General features: G+C 47.5%; 5 protein-coding genes across 5 annotated transcripts; 2 read left to right on the plus strand and 3 right to left on the minus strand.

Annotated features, from left to right (window-relative positions):
• Positions 1-465: 465 nt before the first annotated feature.
• Positions 466-1,243, minus strand: ARL1 (Arf GTPase arl1; the record flags this gene model as incomplete). The annotated part of the gene is made up of 5 exons (XM_044855056.1): positions 466-486; positions 542-865; positions 931-1,014; positions 1,070-1,108; positions 1,169-1,243. 5 exons carry the CDS (start codon positions 1,241-1,243, stop codon positions 466-468), a joined length of 543 nt encoding a protein of 180 aa, XP_044702369.1.
• Positions 1,244-2,538: 1,295 nt separating this feature from the next.
• On the plus strand, positions 2,539-2,839 carry RPL39 (60S ribosomal protein L39; the record flags this gene model as incomplete). The annotated part of the gene is made up of 2 exons (XM_044855057.1): positions 2,539-2,696; positions 2,791-2,839. 2 exons carry the CDS (start codon positions 2,539-2,541, stop codon positions 2,837-2,839), a joined length of 207 nt encoding a protein of 68 aa, XP_044702370.1.
• A 996-nt stretch (positions 2,840-3,835) lies between these two features.
• Positions 3,836-4,516, minus strand: SCON3 (E3 ubiquitin ligase complex SCF subunit scon-3; the record flags this gene model as incomplete). The annotated part of the gene is made up of 4 exons (XM_044855058.1): positions 3,836-4,012; positions 4,066-4,236; positions 4,294-4,391; positions 4,450-4,516. 4 exons carry the CDS (start codon positions 4,514-4,516, stop codon positions 3,836-3,838), a joined length of 513 nt encoding a protein of 170 aa, XP_044702371.1.
• A 2,906-nt stretch (positions 4,517-7,422) lies between these two features.
• Positions 7,423-9,243, plus strand: SMP3 (alpha 1,2 mannosyltransferase; the record flags this gene model as incomplete). Its single annotated transcript, XM_044855059.1, has 4 exons — positions 7,423-7,531; positions 7,686-8,071; positions 8,134-8,261; positions 8,313-9,243. 4 exons carry the CDS (start codon positions 7,423-7,425, stop codon positions 9,241-9,243), a joined length of 1,554 nt encoding a protein of 517 aa, XP_044702372.1.
• A 729-nt stretch (positions 9,244-9,972) lies between these two features.
• On the minus strand, positions 9,973-10,797 carry CRP74 (60S ribosomal protein L10a; the record flags this gene model as incomplete). The annotated part of the gene is made up of 4 exons (XM_044855060.1): positions 9,973-10,387; positions 10,447-10,551; positions 10,604-10,718; positions 10,779-10,797. The coding sequence occupies 4 exons, from the start codon at positions 10,795-10,797 to the stop codon at positions 9,973-9,975; spliced, it is 654 nt and encodes a 217-aa protein (XP_044702373.1).
• Between the last annotated feature and the right edge of the window lie 120 nt (positions 10,798-10,917).

Consider the following 10,917-nt stretch of genomic DNA (forward strand, 5'->3'; position numbering starts at 1 on the left):
AACCCGGATCAAACATTGTGAACAAAGATTTCCACATCTCAAGCAGGGGAAGTGTTCAATTCTGACTCACCAATTTCCAGGACACAAAGCAGACTACTAGGCAAAACGTTATTGCCCATCAGTTTTGTCTTGCCTAGAAAGTTTCTGTCTAGACCACAAGTCTTTGTCGTTTCGAAGAGAGACCGCCTCGCGTGTCGTACGACAAAGCAGTGAGTCGAGGCGTCAATTTGAGAATCGTAACCAGGGCTCGATCGGGCCTGGATCGTAACATTATAAAGTTATACTATCATATATCCCCCTCGTCTTCCCACATAACACGTCCATGCTGTCTGTTCTTTCCTCCCCTACTCCCCCTTGCACACGCTGTCTACCGGGTTGCGACGGAAAGGTGAGGTGGTACTATCATTTCATGTCGTCTGTTGTACAATGCCAAACCGAGGCAGAAGAAGAAATCGTGATTGGGCTTTAGTCCTGGTTGACAGTTTGCTATAAACGCATTAGCTTCCCTTGTCGCTATACCCGGTTGTCACGGAATACTCACCACAAGCCAGTCCATGCCCTCGTTCACGCCGCTACCGTCGACCGCCGAACAGGCCATAATGCTCCAGTTGCGATCGCGGAGCTCACCCAGACGCAGCGCTTCCGAGATCTCGCCTGCACCCTTGGCACCAGGCTGATCCTGCTTGTTGGCAAACACCAACAGCGCCGCATCCTTAAGCTCCTCCTCGTTCAGCATAGCCGACAGCTCTTCCGAAGCTGTATGTAATCGCTCGATATCGGTAGAGTCCACGACGAAGATGACAGCTGCCGTGTTGGCATAGTAACACCGCCAGTATGGTCGGATACTTGTTTGACCACCGAGATCCTACAAAATCGCCAGCATTAGTATCTTCTGGTATGTTTCGAAGCGGAATGACCGAGGGTTCGTACCCAGACGTTGAAGTTGAGATTCTTGTAAGTGACAGATTCGACGTTGAACCCAATCGTAGGTATCGTTGTGACGACCTCGCCGACCTAGGATAGCCGGTCAGTATGCACCGTGTGCGCGTAGTAATCGAGGAAAACGAACCTTGAGTCGATATAACAAAGTGGTCTTGCCTGCGTTGTCCTATGATGCCGTTTCGTTAGCGTCGCGGACCAGACGACGGCCGGACAGACGTCATCCTACCAGGCCAAGAATCAATATTCTAATCTCCTTTTTCGAGAATAGTAGGTTGGAGAACCATGACATTGAGTTGCCCATGATGAATAAGTTGTGATGGTTTCTTTCGCTCTGGTGTTTCCGTGGTATCTTGTACTGTTCGGCTCTGTTTTGCGACTAGGTTCGTTGTTTAGATCGGCGTCTCGTACTTGCACCGGCTTAACAAAGAAGAGAGAGAATGGAGGAGAAGCTGTGAAGTGTCGGTCAAGGTCAAGTTTGTTTATGGTTCGTCGTGTGTCTCGTGGCAACACAGATCCAACTTATGTTTACTAAGTTAGTCAGTAGAAAGTACGGGATACGTAATTTAGAGATCCCCTTTTCTGGACCTGTAAGTTAATGCATCCAGGCTGGGTCTTTGATGGACAAGTTGCTCTTTTTGGCGGCATGGGGTTGGTCCAAGCGCTGGACAGAATAAACCGGTCCACCTCAGCCTTGAACCCTTCCATGTAGCGGTAGAGGACTTTGTATGGTATGTTAGTACTCTATATAAACTTCGAGCATCTTAGTGGACTCTTTCAAAGTCATGGGCAAATATACCGACTATTAGAAGGTATCCATTGATTACAGTAGGTTATACTAGGTAGACTTGACTTCAAGTAGAGACACTTTGTTGCCGCTATTGAATTCTACCAAGCCACCCAAGCAGATGGCAACCCCTGGATTACCTACAGATACTCTGGTTGGGATGCTACGACATCGATATTCCCAAAGAAACATTCTGAGACAGAGGCGTTCATCTGAATTACTGGCAATAGCCGCCCGTTTAACTATGTACATATCCTCTATATCCTACCATGCTTGGATCATTAGCTTTGGCTAGTAGAAGTCTTTATCTCAAGCATTGAATGTATTCATAATCTATCAAAAATCATTTACCATTCATTCATACGAATAGTTCGTAAGATCTCCTTTATACTTCAACAAGTACCAACTTAAACCCATATCCCTGCTATAAGAGCTAATTTTGTCATGACTTCAAGCTAGTAGAGTCACGAGCGAAAAGCAACCTAAGATCAAAGATCCGCTTCACAAATTTTCTGCCTGAGGCAGTCATTAGGGTCAGGTGACTAACCCTTCCTTCCTTCCCACAGTTCTGAAATTACTACGCCCGACAACTTTTAGAGATTCGATCACCATTTGGCAACGACTGAACGACTCGACCATCAACGCCGTCACCATGCCGGTATGGATAGCCCCTACCTCTACGCCCTCGAAGCACTCACGCACGATCTCTCGCACTCTTAATTATCGACGATGTCGCTTCGACTGAATACCTGAATTTTCGCCGCGGGGTCACCGTCGATAATGAGGATGATGATAATGATCAAAAAGCTGCGATGCTTTCAGGGCTTTACTCACATAACACCCGATCGCTGACACTCATTTCTCTACAGAGCCACAAGTCTTTCCGAACCAAGCAGAAGCTTGCCAAGGCCCAGAAGCAGAACCGCCCTGTGCCTCAGTGGGTTCGCCTCCGAACTGGCAACACCATCCGGTGCGTTTAGTCCCTTTCTCCGAGCGACGACGACTCAAGACTTTGCCAAAAAAACGAACAAGAAGAGGATCATCTGACTAACATTTCTCACCAGCTACAACGCTAAGCGAAGGCACTGGCGCAAGACCAAGCTCGGTATCTAAGCTACTTCTCCTCAACCGTTGTCCGCCCCCAGCACCCGACTTTTTCTCTCTTGGGCATGGTATCACGATGATGTTAAAGGACAGGGTGGATTGATTTGTTATGGCGTGAACTATGGGACCGTGTCGTTAGCGCACGCGCATACACACGGTGGGGGATGGGCCGGATGCCTGGTTTATCGATTATCGCGGTTACTGCATGTCACGGACGGTCATAGGGAAAAAGGAATGCAAAAAATCTGATGCCCCCCAAAAGAAACGGGCCTGAACTACACAGATGGTGCCCACTTGGCCCGTGAACCGCAAAGCAAATAATGCTATGTGCTGTCTTGTTGAGCGGCTGACCGTACACCTCAACATGCCTGCTAAAGCGAGCTGTGAAAACGAAAGATGTCCTTGCAGATTGGATCTCAGAGTTTCTTTCGTCTTACTTTAATCTTTCTAGTATCTCATCTTGACTGCACGTTGCACCTCTACACACACTGATTGCATTATTTGCTTTATTGCCAGCCCATGCATTCTTAAAATAGCCGAGTCAACCCACGTCACATCCGAACTTACGAGACTTGGTTATGCTTTTCTAATCGTTTTCACATCGAGGGACATATCGGGTCGTGACGAACATTTCTAAACATCAGAGCATTACGGCAAACGTGTATGAAGGCCCTATCTTAAAGCTGAATGATGTTCTATCAGCCCAGAAATAAGGATCTAGCTAGAACTTTCCTTGGATAAACTGCTTCGCTAATAACATCGTAGTGAGCAGTGCTGAAATAGCCTTTGTTGTCATTCGCGCGTGCCAAAATTCTGGCCAAGCAACCCAGAAAACCAAACTCTAACGCCTAATGTGACCCCTGTGACTCATAAAATTCATGCGGCTCAGGACTGCGCGACCGCGATATGAAAGAATCCGCGGCAACACATTTGAGAATCGAAGTGGAGGAGTAACCTTTTCAACACCCCCTCCTCGATTTTGTTCTGTAGCAAGACGGAGGCAATTTAGCGGTCCTCAGCCCACTCGTTCTCGCGGCGAATCTGCTCCTCCTCCTCGGGGGTGAAGTCGTTGGTGATGTTGAAGGTCTTGCGGATCTCCTCTGGCGACTTGCCCTTGATCATGTTGGCAACGGTCTTGCATCCGACATCGAGAAGGGGCTTAATGTCGAGATAGTTGGAGGCCTGTCATTACATGTTAGTGTCTACTATGAGAGGAAGAGGGGAATTAAACATACAAGGATGATCTCAAAGAGCATCTCCTGATCGACCTGCATGAACTTCTGGTCCCACTCCTCAATGTCGGTAGTCTTCTTGCGAGCGTCGGATTCATCATCCTGAGCCTGAGGAGGGTCGTTTCGGTGGTGTTCGCACCACTCGATAACCTTGCGGAGGACTGCCTCGTTGACCTAAATGATGACATGTCAGAGATTATCAAGAACGAACAGTGACGTGAGGTAACGTACGTTGGGAATAGGAATGGGGTTGGTCTGGGTGATGGAATCGTCGCCAACATCCTCGAGCATGTTTTTGATCAGCATTGATCGCTCAGCGACAACGCGGTCTGTTGATATTGTTAGCAGGTTGAGATGAGCAGAAACGTCAGAATGGCGTTAACTTACCGACTTCGATGGTGGCGCTGTCGTTGGAGGCCAGCCAGATCTTCTCAACAGATGTAGACTCGGACATTTTGAATACGGTCGTGTGTTTTTTTGCGAAAAATCTGTAGATGTGAATGTGAGATTCAGGTTCTCGTGGAAATAAAGAGTTGATGTTGGTAGTATTTTGGGTGATGATGGAAGTTGGAGGAAGTGGTAAGTTAGGTAACCAACATGCTAGGTAACCAATCTCTGAGAGGCGGGGTCCAGTCGGGCTGAGCGTGGGGCGGAGTTTCTGACCAACGACGTACCTTGAGGAGACAGGGCTGTGATATGACCTTTTTTGTTTGATTGGAGCTTGGTAAGACAAGTATCTGTAGTCAAGCGGTGCAATGGAGTGATTGCGTTGATGTTTGTGTAAATATTGTTGAAAGAAAAGAATCACTCTGCCGGGAGGAGGAGAAGCTCTTTATACTGGAAATCAGATCTCCAAAGTGAGTATTGTGGGGTTCAAAGTTGCTGCTGCCTTCAGAAAATCACCTCGAGAACTCAAAGGTCAGAGTCACCAACCTTGTTCTTGCTCATCAAGGCAGACTACTATTATTAGGCAGATAGGCTCTAACTTCTAACATTTAGTTACTCTGTATTCTTTTCGGATAAAGAAATTTCATTTTTGGGGGCTTATTATTTAAAGTGCATAAAGAAACTATATTTTGTGTCAATTTTCACCGTGCCACAAAGCATCATGCACCACGCCTGTTTTACGCACGGATATCTAACACATACATACAGGCTTAATCTTTGTGTCGTTTGTGAATCTTGTCCACAGTTGAGTTTTCGAGACCCAACAACCATAAGAGACGAAATTAGTATGACAGTTTATACTACTATTTCTGTACCCTAAGACTTAGGAAGCCAACTTTTCTGCTACCCACTAGTCTACATAAACTTTCCTCATGATTAATTGTATGATTGCCTACATCAAGCTTGCTATTAGGTTTCAAGACCATTTACCTAATTGAGGTTGATTGAAACCACAGAGTTGCCGAGCCTACGGGATCTAAACACTGAATGGCTCAAGACACCAAATTTACGGCTTTTTTCTCTCTCGCTTTATCTCATCCCTCGTCTGGGAAAGTTTTTGTTGAGATTTCTTCCAAGGTACCGTTCGATTTATCATCAAATGAAGCTCGAGTTGGTGTGGGGGAGTGATACCTTTGGTTTGATAGCTTGTGTGTAATTGAGCTTTCATTGACCCTGCTCTTAGGTGTTCTAGCTAGTTTGATAGCTTTTCGGTGTCAAGGGCACGATCTCAAGTCAGATAGTGACATGCAGGGTCATATCGTGCAACAAAGGCCGGCTATCTATCCAAGACATGAGACGGAGAGATTGAGCCCACCTTTCCTATCATTCCATCAAACAGATGATGCTGATGGGTTTGTGGAAGTGCATATGAATATTTGACACGTGATAGGACGACATGAACATGATTAATCCATGCTCATGACACGAATACCTGGTATCCGTACTCGAGCTCGCTCAGGCACTTCATGGATGTTTTCTTGCAGGAGGATCGTGCGACTCGTTTGCCATACGTGGCCGGGTGTTGAACGATTCGCGGGGCGGGAAGATGGGAGACCAACTTAGTACCTGTTACTACTAAGTCAACGTGTTTAGACGGAGGCCTGTACATACTGGCAGCGGGTGAAAACAAGCCATGTCGTCAATACCAAGTAATTAGATCATGGAGTATTCTTCTCCAGTTGCAAGATTACCATCGTCACGGTAATTACTCAAAGTCGGTGGCTGTCAACTTGACGAATCAATATCCATAGTGATTTGATCTTTGATTGCAATGGGACTAGCGTTGGTCAGATGAAATAGAAGTTCTATGACATCCATGCATGCACAAAGCTTAGAGCTTCTGTTCTAGAGGTTGCATCTTCTGGCGTTAAACTTTTGGTTGCTGTAGCAGATTGTTGTGTTTCGGATCCTGATAAAGAATCTCGACAGGTCTCAGCCGCGTTCAGCAACCCATTCAATGCTCAACACTTTATTTCCAAGACAATTAATTACATACATACATACATTGATCACCTACCTACCCGACACTTAATGGATCGTCCTCAGGAGGCCCCCAGAAATCGCCTCCCCCTGTCTTGGCCTGTTCTGTCCCGCCCGTGTCAGGGAGCCAGGGAGCCCCTAAAGAAAAAAAGCTTCTAGTGCCGTCCACCTCATCATCCCTTCCCCTACGAGTTCAGAGCTCGTCAGATTCAGCTAGCGCTGCCCATCCCGGGACGCGGCGTCTTCTCCCACTGGCCACGTTGTAAGCTGGCGCTTGCCCTTGGCCTGAAATGTTTCCCCCTGGGCCCCTGGGGCCTCTCTGTGCTGATCCATGATGATTGATCCTGGATCCATGAAGACATGAGGTGATGTGTGGTGACACTCTTGAGGTGCTGCATCCTATCAGTGGGGGCAGCCGGCGTCACTTTCAGAGGTTCCATGATTTACTAACTTAGGTACCTCTTAGATAATAAACTTGAACTGAATTTCGAGCTCCATACATAGACTTATCTACCTACACTCCCACCTAAATCCGCCCATCTTCCTCCTCGTTTCTTGTTTTAGTTCATTGCTCATTCCTCTTCTTTCTCAGAAAGCCTTTCCAGCGTTGGGTCGTACCTTGAATATACACATTCATCCACCTAATAGACGATCTGCATCTCTGCCCTCCAAACCAGCAATACTCTGCGCATACGATACGATTACCATTTGCTTCGCCTCGAACTTAAGGACGACCTGATTCTTGAACATCCTCCCCGTTTCCGACTTTGCGACACCTTTGCGCCAGCTGTAGGGTTGACTTAAAGCGCATTGCGATTCGACGGCCTAACCCATTTTCTCGCCCTGCGTTTTGTTCCCGCGGACGCTCGATGCCTTTGCGCCTTGACACTAAACTCATGATTGCTCTTTCGACTTCCTCCATCTAAACAAATTATGTGGCGGCGCACATATCTTACGCTCGTCCTTATCAGGCTGTGGTTTGCGCTTTCACCCAGCTATCTACACCCAGACGAGAACTTTCAAGGCCCTGAGGTCATTGCTGGTATGTTGTTCACCCCCGGAAGTATTTGGAGACCATAGCGTACAGCAGAGCGCTCTTCCAGACACCAGGTGCGGCGAGGTGCGATGTAGATGCGACGCGATCTACATGGCACTTTCGTACTACTGAGAACATAGTTACTAATTATCGAAATCAGGACAAATCTTTAGCTATCCCGTTCGTCACACATGGGAATTCACAAGCGAAAATCCTATCCGAAGCGTCTTTCCGCTATGGCCTGTCTACGGTCTTCCTATGCTTCTTCTCCGATGGTTATGGATCGGTAATGGGCAAGACGGCGAGATCCCACCTATTGCAGTCTTCTGGACTTTGCGCGTTCTCATGTTTGCCATCAGCTTTGTTCTTGAAGACTGGGCATTGCACGAGCTGATACCCTCGCCGAAGCACCGCCGTGTTGCCGTTCTCCTAGTCGCATCGTCCTACGTGACTTGGACCTACCAGACGCACACCTTCTCTAATTCGGTAGAAACGCTTGTTGTTGCATGGAGTCTTGTTTTGATTCAGCGAGTCGCTGACCCACGGGTTCGTCATTTGCACACCATCACCACTGACAGGGATATCAGCTGACAAAATCCAAACCACAGCAACGATCATGTGTTTTATCTGCTACAGTACTTGGAATAGTTGCAGTGTTTGGTGTATTTAACCGAATCACGTTTCCAGCGTTTCTTGTCGTCCCAGGTCTTCGGTTGCTTCCAGTATTCTGGAAAAGGTGAGTCACTTGCGCTTGGCGGGGAACATATCACATGCTAATAAATCCAAGACCTACTTCTCTCGTATGCTTGACCCTAGCTGCAGCAGTGACAACTGTCATTGCCATCGGTCTAGACACCGCATTTTACCTTCCAGATTCTGTCACATGGACCGACTTGATTCATAGACCAGTAATCACACCCCTTAACAACTTCAAGTACAACTCAGCAACCGAGAATCTGGCCCAACATGGCCTTCATCCTTGGTACCAGCACTTGGTGGGGAATTTGCCGTTGCTGCTGGGCCCAGCTGCTGCGTTGTTGGTAATTAGGCCTAAGCTGTCCATCCGACTCTGGTCTGCCATGTCTGGACTAGTTGTTTTATCGGCGTTCCAGCATCAAGAGGCGAGGTTTCTACTGCCGACAGTACCTCTATTTCTGTCGTCCATCCGAATGCCTCGAAACAAAACAGTGTTGTACATTTTTGCAGCAGTTTGGATCGGCTTTAACCTGGTCCTCGGCTCATTGATGGGTATCTACCATCAAGGAGGAGTGGTGCCGGGGCAAGTCTTCTTGAGTCAGCAACCAGATGCTACCCAGGCGATCTGGTGGAAAACTTATACACCGCCTATCTGGCTTTTGAACGGCAAGAATGAATTCTTGACAACTCGAGACGTTATGGGTCTCAAGGGGGAGTTACTCCTGGAGCAACTCAGTGAACTCGCTACATGCGACACTCCAGCCGACAGGAGAAACCAGGAGTATCTGAAGGAGAAGAACGGCACATATCTCATTGCCCCAGCATCGGCGACGTGGCTGGACCCCTACCTATCTAACAAGGGCTTGGAGGGGCTACGATTTAGAGAGGTTTGGCGTTACAGGAAACATTTGAACCTGGATGATTTGGACTTTGGGGACGATGGCGTTTGGGACACCCTGGCCAGGGTTATTGGGCGACGAGGGCTTGTCGCCTGGAGGGTAACAAAAAGCTGTCCAAGGTGAAAAAGGGGGCACGAATCTTTTCCTTTGTCACGAATGAATTAGAGCATTAATGACGATCCATTTTTTTCAGGCTCATGGGGCAATTCCTATGAAATTCCCATTTTCACACCTCCACCAAGGCTCATTGAAATTAATATCAATCTTTTGAAATATCCTGATCTCACAATACTCATTTCTTCCCCACCACGCTTCGCTTATACAACCCTGCTCACATCCCCGCAATAAACGAGTCGGAGATTGTTGCTACGTACATATAAAAAAAAAGAGTGGCTCGCGTCATTGAAGTCGCTTGACAAGGGTTTAAAAGCGAGTCAAACCAAATCCCGACGGTTCGTCCGTTATTTGGGGTTCCAACTGTGCTGTTTATCCAATCGCCAACTATGGCTTGACTTAAGTATACTTACTGCATTTGACGCCCACAAATGTTGGAGATCCCCTCATTACTGGACACTGCTTCACACATTCGGTAAGAAATGGACAATCATTTGTCCAATATCAAGGACAGACATGATTCAGTTCAACAAGATCGGTGACAGAGCTTGAGGCTTTGTTTAGCTCTAATATCGTAAAACTCAAGTTTAGTTACGTCACTTCAATTGTCATCAACGACCCAAAATATTGTGATTTGTCTCATGATGTTTATTTTTCCTGCCATCCTAGTCTAAGCTCGTCCACATTTCAGCGAACTCAATTGCCGAACCATCTCAGGCGAAGGCCAAAGAAACATGCTTAGTACAGGCGCTTGGGGGGAGACATGGAAGCCTTGATGGTAAGGCTTCCAACGTTCTGCCAGCCCTTCTTGAGAAGAGAGACAAGGTAGTTGATGGCCAACATGATGTTACCAACAAGCTGCTCCTGGGTCATCTCGACGTTGCCGACGGCGACACCCATGCAGAGAACCTTCTTGAGCTGGAACTTGATGGTGCTCTTGACCTCGTTGATACGTCCGGTGAGATCATCGGCGTGAGAGACGGGGGTAGGGAACTTTCCGGCCTTGGAAAGACCAGGACCCAAGAGACGGGGGATCTGCTTGATCAGAGCCTCGGAAGCGACGAAAGCATCGTACTTGCGGGCGAGCTTCTTGATGAGCTTCTTGTTCTTGTTGAGCTTCTTCAAGTCATCAGCAGACATGGCGTCAACACCACTATTAGACCTGTCAGAATGCTGTCCTTTGAAAACGTGTTTTCGAGAATGGTTTCTTACCCGTGCTTGGCTCGGTCGATATCGTGCTGGTCACCGAGAATGCAGATGGACATGTTGGGGCGAGGAATGGAGGGGAGACGGATGGAGCCGGAGAAACGCTTGTCTCTGCAGAGTTATTAGCCATTGAAGAAGATATATCCGTTGCGTTTCGAGTTACCTCTGGGGGTCGTAGTTCTTCAGGCCGATCTGAAGCTCGACGGTCTCGAGGAAGTTTCGCTTCTTGGTCTCATTGGAGTACTCAAGGAGCTCTCCGACCTGGGTCCGGACATTAGCTGCATCACAGTTAGCAATCCGCTAGGAATAAAAGTATTCGATGGCTGAGCGTGTCGTACCGACTGTGATTTTCGACATTTTGGCAGTCTCCCAATAGATAGGCGTATAATCTAATGGTGATCAGGACGTGGGTTGAGGGAAACAAAATTCTAGCGGGCAATTTTTCGATTTAGTGCGTGGATCAGAGGGCAAATTGAT

The sequence above is a fragment of the Fusarium poae genome, chromosome 4 (genome assembly GCF_019609905.1).
Source record: "Fusarium poae strain DAOMC 252244 chromosome 4, whole genome shotgun sequence".
In the NCBI taxonomy this organism is placed as follows: Eukaryota; Fungi; Ascomycota; class Sordariomycetes; order Hypocreales; family Nectriaceae; genus Fusarium; species Fusarium poae.